General features: G+C 42.4%; 1 protein-coding gene across 2 annotated transcripts in view; it reads right to left on the minus strand.

Annotated features, from left to right (window-relative positions):
- Positions 1–15,341, minus strand: part of ccne2 (cyclin E2) — a 35,464-nt gene extending 20,123 nt beyond the window's left edge. The window contains exons 1-8 of one of the 2 annotated variants that reach the window (XM_070894356.1): positions 15,299–15,341; positions 14,492–14,526; positions 14,322–14,400; positions 14,177–14,236; positions 12,300–12,454; positions 10,017–10,152; positions 2,658–2,804; positions 1,255–1,350 (exon numbers count right to left, since the gene is read on the minus strand). In XM_070894356.1, coding sequence (XP_070750457.1) covers positions 1,255–1,350; positions 2,658–2,804; positions 10,017–10,152; positions 12,300–12,454; positions 14,177–14,236; positions 14,322–14,400; positions 14,492–14,505 — 687 coding nt within the window. In that variant the 5' untranslated portion in view covers positions 14,506–14,526; positions 15,299–15,341. Of the gene's footprint in view, positions 1–1,254; positions 1,351–2,657; positions 2,805–10,016; positions 10,153–12,299; positions 12,455–14,176; positions 14,237–14,321; positions 14,401–14,491; positions 14,527–15,111; positions 15,157–15,298 lie in introns of those variants that run through there. The other variant, XM_070894362.1, reaches the window with a different exon arrangement.
- Positions 15,342–17,172: the final 1,831 nt, after the last annotated feature.

Here is a 17,172-nt window from a genome sequence, read left to right on the forward strand (position 1 = left end):
GTCACCCAAGAGCTATGTCTCTGTGGTGCCAATTATATCATATTTGTTAATTGCTATCTGCACAGTTAATTCGTCCACCTTGTTACGAATACTCCTCGCATTGAGGCAGAGCCTTCAGGCTTGCCTTTTTAAACACACTTTGCCCCTTTAGAATTTTGCTGTAATGTGGCCCTTTTTGATTTTTGCCTTGGGTTTCTCTGCATTCCACTATTACTTTTCTGTTTTCTAGCTTTTGCTTCTGCCCCCATTCTACTTCCCTCTGTCCCCCTGCATAGGTTCCCATCCCCCCTGCCATATTAGTTTAACCCCTCCCCAACAGCACTAGCAGTTTGGTTTGTACTGGTCACACTGCCCCTAGAACCGGTTCCAATGTCCCAGGAATTTGAATCCCTCCCTTCTGCACCACTCCTCAAGCCGCGCATTCATCTTAGCTATCCTTCAATTCCTACTCTGACTAGCATGTGGCACTGCTAGCAATCCTGAGATTACGACCTTTGAGGTCCTACTTTTAAAATTTAACTCCTAGCTCCCTAAATTCAGCTTGTCGGACCTCATCCTGCTTTTTACCTATATCGTTAGTATCTATATGCACCACGACAACTAGCTATTCACCCTCCCCCTCCAAAATGTCATGCAGCCGCTTCGAAACATCCTTGACCCTTGCACCAGGGAGGCAACATACCATCCTGGAGTCTTGATTGCGACCACAGAAATGTCTGTCTATTTCCCTTACAATAGAATCCCCTATCACTATAGCTCTCCCACTCTTTTTCCTGCCCTCCTGTGCAGCAGAGCCACCCATTGTCATGAACTTGGCTGCTGCTGCCCTCCCCTGATGAGTCATCCCCCTCCCCCAACAGTACCCAAAGTGGTGTAAAGATCCCATGTCATTATTTTGAAGAGGAGCACAGAAGATATCCCTAGTGTTCTGGCCAAAAATTTTCCCTCAAACAACATCACACAAAAAAAACCCAGATTATCTGGTCATTATCACATTGCTATTTGCTACATTACAACAGTGACAACACTTCAAAAGTATGACAGTGGTTGTAAAGTGCTTTGAGATGTCTGGAGGTCGTGAAAGGCACTATTTAATGCAAGTCTTTCTTTCAATGTCAGATCCAGAGATTGAAAAAAGCATATTGAACAACATCAATAACACTTGGCCTTATATAAATATGATACCATTGCCCTTAAAGAACTGGACTATATTCTCTGCTGTTGACCAATGAGAATCAATGTCAGACCGCTTACCTTTAGAATAATCAACTCCATATCAAGTATTTCAGTTTCTGTACATGCACCATCTGTGACATATGCAAACTCATTTAATTTTGGAGGGTAGATTTCCTGAAACATAATGGCAATAAATGTAAACCAAAACTTCATGCCAAGCAAGTTAAATTAAACATGTTCCGGGTCAAGTTTAATGAAAAGATTTTTCTTTTTTTTATTAATGCACGCAGCAAAATACGTTAATAGAGTAGAATCAGTATTTCCTTTTCAAATTTTCTCCCATCTTACACTTAAAATACTAATTCTAACTGGATTACAGTTCCAAAGGTACTATCAGTCTAGATGCTATGGGGCCAGGGGGTGGAATTTTAACCCCAAATAACAGGTAGGTTGGGGTTGGGTGGGAGGTTAAAGAGTTAAAAATCTGAATGCTGACCCCAAAGTGGCCACTTCTGGTTTTAACAGAGGCAGGACAGGGGGGTGGATTGGCTCCTTGCCTCATTTGGAAGCCCCATTTTAAAATGAACTTTGGCTGGCTGGGTTTCCCAGGTCTCGGGGAGCCCGGCAGCTATAGGAAGAAGAGACTGCTGGATTCAGGGGGTAAGGGCCTTTCCATTTACCCGCTGAATCAAGCATTCCTGCCTTGCCAATAAACTACCACACCATCCCCCCCCCCCAATGATCTGCAGCCGTACAACCACCGCTTCCACCCCTCCCTCCCTCCCTCTCCCCCCCCCCCCCCCCCCCCACCTTCCCCCCGGTGCCGCAGCCTTTCCATCTGGCTGGCTGCGGACGGGAATCAGAATCAAAATGCTAATCAGGAGGAAACCTGAATTCCCAGGTTTCCCGACCGCATTCCAGCACCCCCACCCAATTTAAAATTCCAGCCAATGTCTTCGCAAAAATATTCGACTATATTAGTGGGGCATTTCAGTTCTCACCATCATTCAGACTCACTTCCTTGCACGGTTCATTGGATAGTGTCAAGGAAACACTGCCCCTGCCCCTCCTAGCACAAAGGCAAGGAGACTAATTATAGTGACTCAGTTTCTGCAATGGCAGATTAACTCAGTCAGACTAGGATTCAAAACTGGATCTTCTGCTCTGTGTGGCTTAATGTATCACGAGGTGAAGCTTTCACCTACTTGACTAGCAAGAGAATTATTCATTTTATTGTACCTAGCTTTTATCAATTTATTGAAAAAAGTGCTAATTATGAATGATCAGAAAATAGATGCTATTTGAAATATTTTCTAAGAATTTAGCAGAACTACTAGAAATTTATGCTAAATTGAAGGCAGAAAGCATGAAGTTCATTAAGAACTTGTTTAGCAGCACACTTCCAAAAATTTAGGGCGACAGGCTAAAACTATTCAATATAACATTTATCCTCCCCACTAGTTGAATGAATGGGTGCTTACCTCCAGCTTTGCAGCAATGAAGAGTGAGGAGATGCCTATGAGTTGCAGCTTGCTTTTATGAATATTTTCTTGAGTAAACATGAACCGATCAAAAAAATCCTGAGCCAGGTAAAAGGTTTCTCTATGGAGCATGTACACCTCACAAACCTAAAAGATAGTTTTCAAAAAAATGTAAACTACAGACTGAAAGCTGGAAGAAAATGATGAATTAGTCAGAAACACATTATTAAACCCATTTGTTTAGTGTCATTACAGCTGCCAAATAAATACAGTTACAAAGCTTGCCAGAAATTTGCTCTACCTAGAATAGAGAAGGGATGAATATTTCCTTTTACCATGGGCATGGGAAGCCATCACAAAAATTAGATTGGGGAGCAAGGAGGATCCAAATATTTAGTTAGCAATGTAAGTCATTCAGCACAAATAAATGTTGAAACATCAAACTATGTTTGACAAGTCACTGTGTAGGTTATGAGAGATAAGATGAGGTTAAAATGAATAGAAATTGTAATGGCTATTGAAATTAACATGGATGATCACGGTTTAGTGCCATCTGGAGTGTTGCCAAGTCAGGTCAGGTTTCAATATTCCAACTCTTTTCTTTCCTTCCCCCCTTTCCCCCCCCCCCCCCCCCCCCTACATAATAGAAAAAAAGCAAATTCTTCCACATACTCATCTCTACCCTTGAATCTAAATATCAACACCAAGAACAGAGCTAAGCTGGGACGAGCTATGGACAACCTTTTAAACCTTGTATCTGGACACTTAAAAAAAAAAAATGAATTCTTGGGATGAGTGTTGCTAGCAAGGCCAGTATTTATCGCTCATCCCTAGTTGACCTCGAGAAGGTAGTGGTGAGCTGCCTTCTTGAACCACTAGTCTGTGTGGTGAAGGTACTGTTAGGTAGAGAGTTCCAGGATTTTGATCCTGCAACAATGAAGGAACGGAAATACATGTCCAAGTAAGGATGATGTGTGACTTGGGAGGAGAGCTTGGAGATGGTGGTGTTCCAATGTACCTGCTACCCATGTTCTTCTAGGTGGTAGAGGTTGTGGGTTTAGGAGATGCTGTCGAAGAATCCATGGCATATTGTTGAAGTACATTCTGTAGATGGTACACACTGCAGTCATGCTGCGCGTAGTGGAGAGAGTGGATGTTTAAGGCGGTGGGTGTACTGCCAATCAAGTGGACTGCTTAGTCCTGGATGGTCGGCAGCTGCACTCATCCAGGCAAGTGGAGAGCATTTCATCCTGAAACGTCAACTCTGTTTTGCTCTCTTTCTCTACAGATGCTGCCTGACCTACTGAGTATTTCCAACATCTGCAGTATTTTCCTTTTGTTTTAGTATTCCATCACACTCCTGACTTATGCCTTGTAGGTGGTGGGGAGGCTTTTGGGAATCAGGAGGTGAGACACTCACCACAGAAGGCCAATAAATCCCCGGGCCCGATAGTCTGCATCCCAGAGTACTTAAGGAAGTAGCCCTAGAAATAGTGGATGCATTGGTGATCATTTTCCAACAGTCAATCGACTCTGGATCAGTTCCTATGGACTGGAGGGTAGCTAATGTAACACCACTTAAGAAAGGAGGGAGAGAGAAAATGGGTAATTATAGGCCGGTTAGCCTGACATCAGTAGTGGTGAAAATGTTGGAATCAATTTTTAAAGATGAAATAGCAGCACATCTGGAAAGCAGTGACGGGATCGGCCCAAGTCAGCATGGATTTATGAAAGGGAAATCCTGCTTAATAAATCTTCTAGAATTTTTTAAGGATGTAACTAGTAGAGTGGACAAGGGAGAACCAGTGGATGTGGTGTATTTGGACTTTCAAAAGGTTTTGACAAGGTCCCACACAAGAGATTAGTGTGCAAAATTAAAGCACATGGTATTGGGGGAAATGTACTGACGTGGATAGAGAACTGGTTGGCAGACAGGAAGCAGAGACTCGGGATAAACGGATCCTTTTCAGAATGGTAGGCTAGTGGGGTGCCGCTGGGCTCAGTGCTGGAACCCCAGCTATTTACAATATACATAAACGATTTGGATGAGGGAATTGAGTGTAATATCTCCAAGTTTGCAGATGACACTAAGCTGGGTGGCAGTGTGAGGCTGTGAGGACGCTAAAAGGCTGCAGGGTGACTTGGACAGGTTAGGTGAGTGGGCAAACGCATGGCAGATGCAGTATAATGTGGATAAATGTGAGGTTATCCACTTTGGTGGCAAAAACACGAAGGCAGAATATTATCTGAATGGTGGCAGATTAGGAAAAGGGGAGGTGCAGCGAGACCTGGGTGTCATGGTACATCAGTCATTGAAAGCTGGCATGCAGATTCAGCAGGCGGTGAAGAAAGCAAATGGTATGTTGGCCTTCATAGCTAGGGGATTTGAGTATAGGAGCAGGGAGGTCTTACTGCAGTTGTACAGGGCCTTAGTGAGGCCACACCTGGAATATTGTATTCAGTTTTGGTCTCCTAATCGGAGGAAGGGCGTTCTTGCTATTGAGGGAGTGCAGCGAAGGTTCACCAGATTGATTTCCAGGATGGCAGGACTGATATATGAGGAGGGACTGTTAAAACTGCGCCTGTATTCACTGGAGTTTAGAAGGATGAGAGGGGATCTCATAGAAACATATAAAATTCTGACGGGACTGGACATGTTAGATGCAGGAAGAATGTTCCCAATGTTGGGGAAGTCCATAACCAGGGCACATAGTCTAAGGATAAGGGGTAAGCCATTTAGGACTGAGATAAGGAGAAACTTCTTCACTCAGTTGTTAACCTGTGGAATTCCCTACCGCAGAGAGTTGTTTATGCCAGTTAATTGGATATATTCAAGGAGTTAGATATGGCCCTTACGGCTAAGGGGGATCAAGGGGTATGGAGAGAAAGCAGGAAAGGGGTACTGAGGTGAATGATCACCATGATCTTATTGAATGGTGGTGCAGGCTCGAAGGGCCAAATGGCTTACCGCTGCACCTATTTTCTATGTTTCTATATAGCCGGTCCTGTGAGTTTCTGGTCAATGATGACCCCCAGGATGTTGATGGTGGGGGATTCGGTGATGGTAATGCTATTGAATGTCAAGTAGAGATGGTTAGACTCTCTTGTTGGAGAGAGTCATTGCCTGGCACTTGTGGCGTGAATGTTACTTGCCACTCATCAGCCCGAGCCTGGATTTTGTCCAGGTCTTGCTGCATGCATTGCGGTCCGCATTGCGGCACTGGAGCTGCGGGTGGATTTACTCTGGAACATCCACGATGCTGAGAATTACGTGAATAGCACGTTTAGTGAGTTGGTCTTACCGCGGGTAAAGGGTACACAGCCAGATCGGGAATGGGTGACCAACAGGAAGAGCAGTGCAAGGAAGGTAGTGCAGGGGTCCCCTGCGGTCATCACCCTGCAAAACAGATAACAGATACACCGCTTTGGGTACTGTTGGGGTGGGGGGGGATGACTCATCAGGGGAGGGCAGCAACAGCCAAGTTCATGTCACCGTGGGTGGCTCTGCTGCACAGGAGGGCAGGAAAGAGTGAGAGCTATAGTGATAGGGGATTCAATTGTAAAGGGAATAGATAAATGTTTCTGCGGCCGCAACCGAGACTCCAGGATAGTATGTTGCCTCCCTGGTGCAAAAGTCAAGGATGTCTCGGAGCGGGTGCAGGGCATTCTGAAAAGGGAGGGTGAACAGCCAGTTGTCGTGGTGCATATAGGTACCAACGATATAGGTAAAAAGCAGGATGAGGTCCTACGAGACAAATTTAGGTCACTAGGAGCTAAATTAAAAAGTAGAACCTCAAAAGTAGTAATCTCAGGATTGCTACCAGTTCCACGTGCGTGTCAGAGTAGGAATCGCAGGATAGCTCAGATGAATACATGGCTTGAGGAGTGGTGCAGAAGGGAGGGATTCAAATTCCTGGGATATTGGAACCGGTTCTGGGGGAGTTGGGACCAGTACAAACCGGACGGTCTGCACCTGGGCAGAACCGGAACCAATGTCCAAGGGGGAGTGTTTGCTAGTGCTGTTGGGGAGGAGTTAAACTAATATGGCAGGGGCATGGGAAACTATGCAGGGAGACAGAGGAAAGTAGAATGGGGGGGGGGGGGGGGGGAGAAGCAAAAGATAGAAAGAAGAAAAGTAAAAGTGGAGGGCAGAGAAACCCAAGGCAAAAAGCAAAAAGGGCCATATTACAGCAAAATTCTAAAGGGGCAAAGTGTGTAAGAAAGACAAGCCTGAAGGCTCTGTGCCTCAATGCGAGGAGTATTCGGAATAAGGTGGACGAATTAACTGCGCAGATAGCAGTTAACGGATATGATGTAATTGGCATCACGGAGACATGGCTCCAGGGTGACCAAGTCTGGGAACTCAACATCCAGGGGTATTCAACATTTAGGAAGGATAGACAGAAAGGAAAAGGAGGCGGGGTGGCATTGCTGGTTAAAGAGGAAATTAATGCAATAGTAAGAAAGGACATTAGCTTAAATGATGTGGAATCTGTATGGGTGGAGATACAGAATACCAAAGGGCAGAAAACACTAGTGGGAGTTGTGTACAGACCACCAAACAGTAGTAGTGAGGTTGGGGACAGCATCAAACAAGGTGCATGCAATAAAAGGTACAGCAGTTATCATGGGTGACTTTAATCTACATATTGATTAAGCTAACCAAACTGATAGCAATGCAGTGGAGGAGGATTTCCTGGATTGTATTAGGGATGGTTTTGTCGAGGAACCAACTCGGGAGCTGGCCATCCTAGACTGGGTGATGTGTAATGAGAAAGGACTTATTAGCAATCTTGTTGTGCGAGGCCCCTTGGGGAAGAGTGACAATAACATGGTAGAATTCTTTATTAAGATGGAGAGTGACACAGTTAATTCAGAAACTAAGGTCCTGAACTTAAGGAAAGGTAACTTCGATGGTTTGAGGCATGAATTGGCTAAACAGGATTGGCGAATGATACTTAAAGGGTTGGTGCTGGATAGGCAATGGCAAACATTTAAAGATCACATGGATGAACTTCAGCAATTGTACATCCCTGTCTGGAGTAAAAATAAAACTGGGAAGGTGGCTCAACCGTGGCTAACAAGGGAAATTAAGGATAGTTAAATCCAAGGAAGAGGCATATAAATTGGCCAGAAAAAGCAGCAAACCTGAGGACTGGGAGAAATTTAGAATTCAGCAGAGGAGGGGTAATGAGTTTAATTAAGAGGGGGAAAATAGAGTATGAGGAGGAGCTTGCCGGGAACATAAAAACTGACTGCAAAAGCTTCTATAGATATGTGAAGAGAAAAAGCTTAGTGAAGACAAACGTAGTTCCCTTGCAGTCGGATTCAGGTGAATTTATAATGGGGAATAAAGAAATGGCAGACCAATTGAACAAATACTTTGGTTTTGCTTCACGAAAAAAAGACACAAATAACCTTCTGGAAGTACTAGGGGACTGAGGGTCTAGTGAGAAGGAGGAGCTGAAGGGTATCCTTATTAGGCGGGAAATTGTGTTAGGGAAATTGATGGGATTGAAGACCGATAAATCCTCGGGGCCTGATAGTACTCTGGGATGCAGACTTAAGGAAGTGGCCCCAGAAATAGTGGATGCATTGGTGATCATTTTACAACAGTCTATCGACTTTGGATCGGTTCCTATGGACTGGAGGGTAGCTAATGTAACACCACTTTTTAAAAAGGGAGGGAGAGAAAGCGGGTAATTATAGACTGGTTAGCCTGACATCAGTAGTGGGGAAAATGTTGGAATCAATTATTAAGGATGAAATAGCAGTGCATATGGAAAGCAGTGACAGGATCGGTCCAAGTCAGCATGGATTTATGAAGGGGAAATCATGCTTGACAAATCTTTTGGAATTTTTTGAGGCTGTAAGTAGTAGAGTGGACAAGGAAGAACCAGTGGATGTGGTGTATTTGGACTTTCAAAAGGCTTTTGACAAGGTCCCACACAAGAGATTGGTGTGCAAAATCAAAGCACATGGTATTGGGGGTAATATACTGACATGGATAGAGAACTGGTTGGCAGACAGGAAGCAGAGTTTCGGGATAAATGGGTCCTTTTCAGAATGGCAGGCAGTGACTAGTGGAGTGCCACAGGGCTCAGTGCTGGGACCCCAGCTCTTTACAATATACATCAATGACTTAGATGAAGGAATGGATTGTAATATCTCCAAGTTTGCAGATGACACTAAACTGGGTGGCGGTGTGAGCTGTGAGGGAGACGCTAAGAGGCTGACAGGTGACTTGGACAGGTTTGGAGAGTGGGCAAATGCATGGCAGATGCAGTATAATGTGGATAAATGTGAGATTATCCACTTTGGGGGCAAAAACGCAAAGACAGAATATTATCTGAATGGCAGCAGATTAGGAAAAGGGGAGGTGCAACGAGACCTGGGTGTCATGGTTCATCAGTCATTGAAAGTTGGCATACAGGTACAGCAGGTGGTGAAGGCGGCAAATGGTATGTTGGCCTTTATAGCTAAGGGATTTGAGTATCGGAGCAGGCAGGTCTTACTGGAGTTGTACAGGGCCTTGGTGAGGCCTCACCTGGAATAGTGTGTTCGGAATCTGAGGAAGGACGTTCTTGCTATTGAGGGAGTGCAGCGAAGGTTCACCAGACTGATTCCTGGGATGGCTGGACTGACATATGAGGAGAGATTGGATCAACTGGGCCTTTATACACTGGAGTTTAGGAGGATGAGAGGGGATCTCATAGAAACATAGAAGATTCTGACGGGACGGGACAGGTTAGATGCAGGTAGAATGTTCCCGATGTTGGGAAAGTCCAGAACCAGGAGACACAGTCTTAGGATAAGGGGTAGGCCATTTAGGACTGAGATGAGGAGAAACTTCTTCATTCAGAGTTGTTAACCTATGGAATTCCCTGCCGCAGAGAGTTGTTGATGCCAGTTCATTGGATATATTCAAGAGGGAGTTAGATACGGCCCTTACGGCTAAGGGGATCAAGGGGTATGGGGAGAAAGCAGGAAAGGGGTACTAAGGGAATGATCAGCCATGATCTTATTGAATGGTGGTGCAGGCTCGAAGGGCCAAATGACCTACTCCTGCACCTATTTTCTATGTTTCTATGACTGCTTCATATCAAATGTGGTGCACAGAAAAGCATTTTCAAGAGTGGTTTCATTCAGAGCATATCGCACATCATTCAAACTCCTGAAGGCAGAAGCTTGAGTCCTTAAATCCAGGCTTTGTTAAAATAAGTGCTGCAATACACGTTATATCAGAGTTACTTAGGCTTTTAGCTGTAGGCAGCTAAGAATTCTGAAGAATTCTGATCCAAGATCAAGTGGCAATCATACAGCAACTTTTGCACATAAGGGACTGTAATGATGACTAACCTCTATGAGCCAGTCCAGTAAAATTGCTCTCATTTTTGGCTGCAAGGACGGGTGTAGTGAGAGAACATTTTTGTCGTGGGTATACTTGATTTCCTTTTTCAACATATTAGACCACACATCTTCAGAGTTTCCCCAGCTACAAATAAAAACATATGTCATAACTTATTTCAAATCAGATTTCCGAGGACAGCATTTGATTTGGATGCTGATACTTCACAACTCTAAAGGAGTTGCTGACAATTTTTCCATACCATTCTCCAAGTGTTTTATATTAGAAAAAGATGGCTGCACCCCCCCACCCCTAGAATGTTTTCCCCTTTAACCAGCCTGTTCCACATTTAAGATTTTTTCCTTTCCTATTCGTAAAATCTATCCATCAGATCCAGGTCATAAAGATCACCCCACTCAGTCTGAGCTGGTCCAAGAATTTCCGTGCCGTCACAATGTCCAAAAGCTCTGCGTTTCCTAGATTCCCGCATCTTCTCCAAATCCAGAGGCTTCACCTTAGTTTCCGTCACTTCCACCATTCTGCCTACCAGATTCACAATGGCCCGCAAGCCACATGCAGCTCCTGAGCCCGAGCAACCCAGCCCAGAGCCTAGGCCTTTCAATCCCATGTGTGTTTATTTATTTGCTAATTTAACCTGTTTGAATTTATTGGTCCTAGGGGTTGGAGCGGGTGGTATTTAAACACCTCCTATATGGCTAAATCCTAACTCAGAACACCAAGACCTGTTCGTATATATTGTTCAAACTCTCGCCACTCCCAGGACTTCATTGAACACACCTAAGCTGCAATATTTTGGGTCCTCCCCAGCCTGAGGGACTGGGTATCATGGCGTTGTTTGAACATTTTCACTTCTGCAAATGGAGTTCAAATGCAGGCCTCGATGCTGGGATAAAATGATGACCGTTTACTGAATGACTTCATGCAAAATAAGCGGGACAGTTTCAGATCAGTTTCTAATGGGCATGAGCTGACAATACAAACTGCTCATGAGTCAGCATTACATTGGCAATTTAACTCAGACAGACCAGAGAAAGCTAGTAATTAGTAATGGAAGTCTTGGTTTCATTGAGGGTATTGATCCAAGATATTAGTTATGTACTTCGTTAGGGCTGAATAGTTGTGCTTTGTTTAAGCTGGGAAAGCACAATCGAGCCCTGGGTGCCCAAAGCTGTCTTCAGCTTAAAAAGAGTATATATTGTACATATATAAATAAAAATACGCAACACACACACAAATCTGGCTGGATCCTATTCCACATGGAAAGGAGAAAAAAAAAAAAGAGGAATTTCCAACAGATGGAAGATTGAATGTCGATAGCAACCAGTTTATAAAGATGTAAATTGCCAAAAAAAACCTGATTAACCTTAAAACAAAATAAACAGCATATTAAATTAGAGATTAGATAACCATGACATTACTCACTAGTATATTTAGAAATTTCTAGTCAGTATATTGAATTGTAGAAAAGCCTAAGAATTTGAAAACATACCTACATTCCCTCATAATTTAATAGCTAAATATGCTACATGATGGGACATCAAGCCATACAGACCAGAAGGTCCCAGGTGCAATTGCTGGTCTGCAGTTACCTGTCGTAGCAATTGGATAGCTACAAATGGCCTCAGCTCTCAAGCTAAGGAAGTGTGGGAAAAAAGTCAGCGTTCCTATTGCTGATTGCCATTGGATACTGGTGATCCCCCAGGATGAAAAAGTCGACAGACACTCGTCCATTTGGTGAGATAATGGAGGATTGCCAGCACTGGTGAAACACAAGTATCCCAGCATAAGTCAGCAACTTCAGGAGAGGAGAGAGAACTGGGAAGAAAGGGAGGAAGAACAAATTCACTGAGCTGCCTTCCCATCAGAAAGGTTTTCTTCCATTCAGTCATTTAAGTACAATGTTTTCAGGGAATACCTGGCAATACCACCCTTTAAAACCACTTGCAAATAAACCAGCAAGGATAGAATGCCATCCAATCTTCTCATCCTGGGAGGGAGAATGCTGTGCCCAGCACCTCCACCTAAAAACAAGCTTACTAAAATCAGGAGCATAAATCTACATCCTACCTCAACAAAATAGGTGACAAATACCAAGTTTGGAAAAACAAACTTTTGGTTGTAGTAGAATTTAATCTTCATACATTAATGAATGAAGACTATTTACTTACATTTCCATACAGAAACAAATACACTGGTGAATAAACATTGGGGTAAATACCTAAATGGCTGAACATTCAAATACTGCACCCGTACTGACATGTTAAGATACTCACCTGAGAGGTGGTAGTGGTGATTTGGTTAGGAACAGGTTTTTAAACCTATATTTTGTGAACCTGGAGAAGTCTTCAGTAATATCAGTCTCTTTGTGTGGTGTGGGGATAAGGATGCAAGGACTAACTCCTCCAGGTACTATGGGTGTCCAGCAACTCTGTCAAAGAGAAATATATTTCTCATCATCATAATTAAAATTAATTAATTAGAGCTCTGACCAGATAATATAGCACTCAGATAGAAGAACAAAACTTTACTTTCATACCGATTTTTAAGAACGTACTCCCTCTACAGGGCTCAGTAGAAGGTACAATACTGCTAATTTATAAAGGCAAATAATGCTGGAGCAATCATTTCCCCTCCACGATTAAACTAATTCGACAACAGATTAAAAATAAATTCAACAACAAGCACTACTCCATAATGCTTAGTTTATTGCAATTCAGAATTAGAACTCAAAGCTCTTGAGTATTTTTTTTAAAGTTACTGCAGAATATGTCAGCAAAGCTACAGACTTCGGGGTCCTTTTAAAACTGATTAATAGCAATAACACTTAAAATAATGGAGTAATCTTCAAAAAGCAAATAGTGTAGCATTACTTGGTCTAAGATTTGACTGGGCCAGCATTGATCTGGAAAGAACAAACCCCTGCGCAAAGAGAGCCCCCTCGCCTAGCCATGGCCAGAATTTCAGTAACAGTTCAGGCAGATACCACTGCCTTTTTTTAAAACACGTTTGCGAGGGAAAACTTCCCGCGTTTATTCATTTCCGTCTTAATTTAACACGTAAATTTAGACATTTCAACCCCCGATTTCACCGTTTCATACAACTTTCACACGGATTACCCCTGCAGTGAATAATGTATCATTTTGTAGACTTTTACTCGGCAGGAAAGTTAGCTGCAAGAAACCTTGGCGATACATCTGAACAAAACGCAGATTCCTAATGCCACGTCTTAAATTAAAGCCCTGGGACGCGATGAACATTTTCCTAATAAATACATTTCTGCATTTCCTGGACAGCACTATAATGTAAAGCCCTTGGTTATCCTGCACCCAAAGCTCAGTCTGAATTAACACGGCTGCTCAAAGGTCATACACTAGTCACTAGTAAGCAAGCACAAAAAGGATGCAGTGTGTATTTCTGGATTTTAAAATATATATATATTTCTATAGATAGTCTGGCCTCTTGATTTTCTTAATTTAAAATTAAAGTGACTATAACTGAAACAAAAAGCCAGCGTTCATACAAGGCGGGCGCGCCACGAACAAGCACCTCCCACAAGAAGTAGGAACCGGCTGTCTGGTAGCGCGCAAACTCCCTGTGCTGCAGCGAAGGACACTTCATTTGCCAAACAGCCATCAGTGAGCAGCAAAATAGATCACTACTGAGGCCATTAATTGGAGATTCGTCCGCTTGATCATATTTTGTCATTATGTTGTAGCAAAAATGTTAATATTCAAATAGTGTAAAATATCAATTGTTCCAGTGAGCTCTTCCCCCCCCCCCCCCGCCGCCGCCTCCCCTTCCCAAGCACCACCACCTTTTTTTGGAAATGTTATCTGGTACAACAGCGAGCGGGATATCCCCGAATAGCGCCTGCTCATCTTCAATATTCAAAGACTTATTTTAAAGTCACCTTGCATCACCTACTGAATAATACAAAAGGAAAGCTAAATACAAATTAAAATGAATATACAAGGTGAAAAACTATCAATATCAGATTACACACACACGGAAAGTATATCTGTTCTAGATTGGACACTGCCTCACTTTGCCGAGCCCCCAAACTAACAAAAGTGATAAACACAGTACTATTTTCCATCTATATTAGATTCGTATCATAATCTCCAGTAAGATATTGATATGGTCCATTTACCTGTATCTGGAACTGTCGCCTTCTTTTACTCACTTCTGTTTCATGGCTATGACTGCATTCCTGAAAAATATCAATTGTCACTGTATTAACCAGTAACCAAAATAAACTTTGCTTAAAATATTGTTAATAACCTTACACTGCTCACTTCAGGTTTCCTTCTCTTTGACTGCATAGTGTCATCCTTTTGTTCTTCTGTTTTTGCTTGCTTGGCTTGCAAACGATCACTGTATTAATATACACAAAATTGCTTTTAAGTATAAACTCCTCTTTTCCCCCCCCAAAGTACATAAGTATTAATAAAGGGGCATGTCTCACCTGCGCCTCGACATCCTCTTCACTGATGTAAAGCCCTTAAAATATAAAATATGAATTATAAAATATTATATACACTGTAGGGATACTTTTAACGAGGCACATTGAATAAGCCACATGACATTGGCTTCCTGCCAGCCTACCCGGACCTAGTGTCATATTTTAAAAATCTACAGTACAAGATATTGGATTAAAATTAGGTTTCTATTAAAAAAAGCATTTCTGCACAACGGATTTTTTGAAACTGCCATGGGCGCATGAACAGTCAATTTCAGCTTTTAGATTATATTCGTGAAAATACCATCCCGTAGCAAACTTCTATTTCTATCTATGCCCTTTATATTTTTCATCAATTAGGTTGATATTAACATATGAAAAGTATGTTCTTTGCAATTTTAAAGTTAGTTTATCTCGCACCCGGTTCCGCGCCAATTTACACAGAGCGGGTAAAGCCTGGATTGGACACTTTCTCACTTCTTCTCTGCCCAGCCGCCAAGCCAATAAAATACTGATCTTCCACAAAGAAAACCAAGCAGAGCTTTTCTATCAGCCTTCCTAATTGTCTTCATATAATGTACTCAGAACTATCTCTACCTAAAGCTAGTTTTTACATACACACACACCCGGCGTATAAAATGCGTGCAGTTCTGCAAAGTAATCGGCGCTAGTTTCCACTAGCAGAATTTAAAAAAATGTCATGCGCATCGATCCATTTACTTCCTTTTCTCCTCCAGATCATTATTATAAACATTTTTAAAAATGAGAAGTCCTTATATTATGGCAGATGCTGAGCTTCCCTGCTGCCCTTACCCTAGTTGCTGATCTGCTCAGAAATATCTCAGCTGGCGCCGGCGCCAACAGTTTTAACAAGGGAACAAATCAAATGCGCATGTGTGCACTGTGTCACCCAGGTGAACACAACTAGAACTTTTTTCCCAGCTGTAGTATTTCTTAATACAACTAAATCAAAATATCGTTATTAATCCAAAACATGGTTCGCTTTGCCAAATTACATTTTTGAAATGTTTTAATTTGGTCAAATTGCAAGCTTTTTTAAATAAACGCCTCCCACTCCTTAAAGGCCCTCCTTCGGGGAGGAGATTTAAAACCCACCAATAGCTACAACAAACCGGTCGTGCAACGTGATTTGGCTCCAAATGTAAACAGAAATTCAGGCAGATTGTCAGAAGTAGAGTTTAATCTACGTATTAACGTGTAACTTGCATGTAAATATAATTTTAAAATATTCCTTAAATAACCATGTTCATTTTCAGTATGTGCTTAATTTATTGTAATCAGGAAAAGCTTTCGACCAGAACATCCGATGGTAAAGGAGAAGTGCAGTCTCCCGAATTGCCCCATAATCTTAAATGTTATAATAAAAGGGTCGCGAATCGGTGTTTCTCAGTCTTTAATTGCAACCCTGTTTCATGCTTTAAACTGGTGCTTAGAAGCAGCCTGGGAACAGAAGTTCTTCTAATGCGAACCTCATGAAATTCATTGATATCGTAAAGAGAAACAGTGGATTGTCAGCTGCATTACTAATTTATTATGATATTGCAGTGGAACTCATGAATGCAGAGGAAGGTGTTTTACAGAAAATGTCTCTTTGCAGGCAGCCCCTAACAGTCTGTTGTATAACATAAAACAGGTCAACAAAGAAGGGAATCACAGATACCCAATAAGCATAAAGGTAGGATGGTGATCAATTCAGTAAAGCATTTATCAAGGTGCCAAATAAAAGGTTACTGCACAAGATAAAAGTTCACGGTGTTGAGCGTATTATATTTAGCATGGATAGAGGATTGGCTAACAAACAGAAAACAAAGAGTCGGGATAAATGGTTTATTCTCGGGTTGGCAATCAGTAACTAGTGGTGTGCCGCAGGGATCAGTGCTGGGACCCCAACTATTTACAATCTATATTAACCACTTGGAAGAAGGGACCGAGTGTAACATAGCCAAGTTTGCTGACGATACAAAGATGGGAGGAAAAGCAATGCGTGAGGAGGACACAAAAAATCTGCAAAAGGACATAGACAGGCTAAGTGAGTGGGCAAAAATTTGGCAAATGGAATATAATGTTGGAAAGTGTGAGGTCATGCACTTTGACAGAAAAAAATCAAAGAGCAGGTTATTGTTTAAATGGAGAGAGATTGCGAAGTGCTGCAGTAGAACAGGACCTGGGAGTACTTGTGCAAGAAACACAAAAGGTTAGTATGCAAGTACAACAAGTGATCAGGAAGGCCAATGGAATCTTGGCCTTTATCACAAAGGGGATGGAGTGTAAAAGCAGGGAAGTCTGCTACAGTTGTACAGAGTATTGATGGGGCCATACCTGGAATACTGTGTGCAGTTTTGGTTTCCATATTTACAAAAAAGATATACTTGCTTTGGAGGCAGTTCAGAGAAGGTTCACAAAGTTGATTCCGGAGATGAGAGGGTTGTCTTATTTGGAAAGGTTGAGTAGTTTGGATCTCTACTCATTGGAATTCAGAAGAATGAGAGGTGATCTTATCGAAACATTTAAGATTATGAGAGGGCTTGACAAGGTGGATGCAGAGAGGATGTTTCCACTGATAGGGGAAACTAGAACTAGGGGGCAAAATCTTAGAATAAGGGGCCGCCCATTTAAAACTGAGATGAGGAGAAATTTCTTCCCTCAGAGGATTGTGGATCTGTGGA

The sequence above is a fragment of the Pristiophorus japonicus genome, chromosome 1, assembly GCF_044704955.1.
Source record: "Pristiophorus japonicus isolate sPriJap1 chromosome 1, sPriJap1.hap1, whole genome shotgun sequence".
Taxonomy (NCBI): Eukaryota; Metazoa; Chordata; class Chondrichthyes; family Pristiophoridae; genus Pristiophorus; species Pristiophorus japonicus.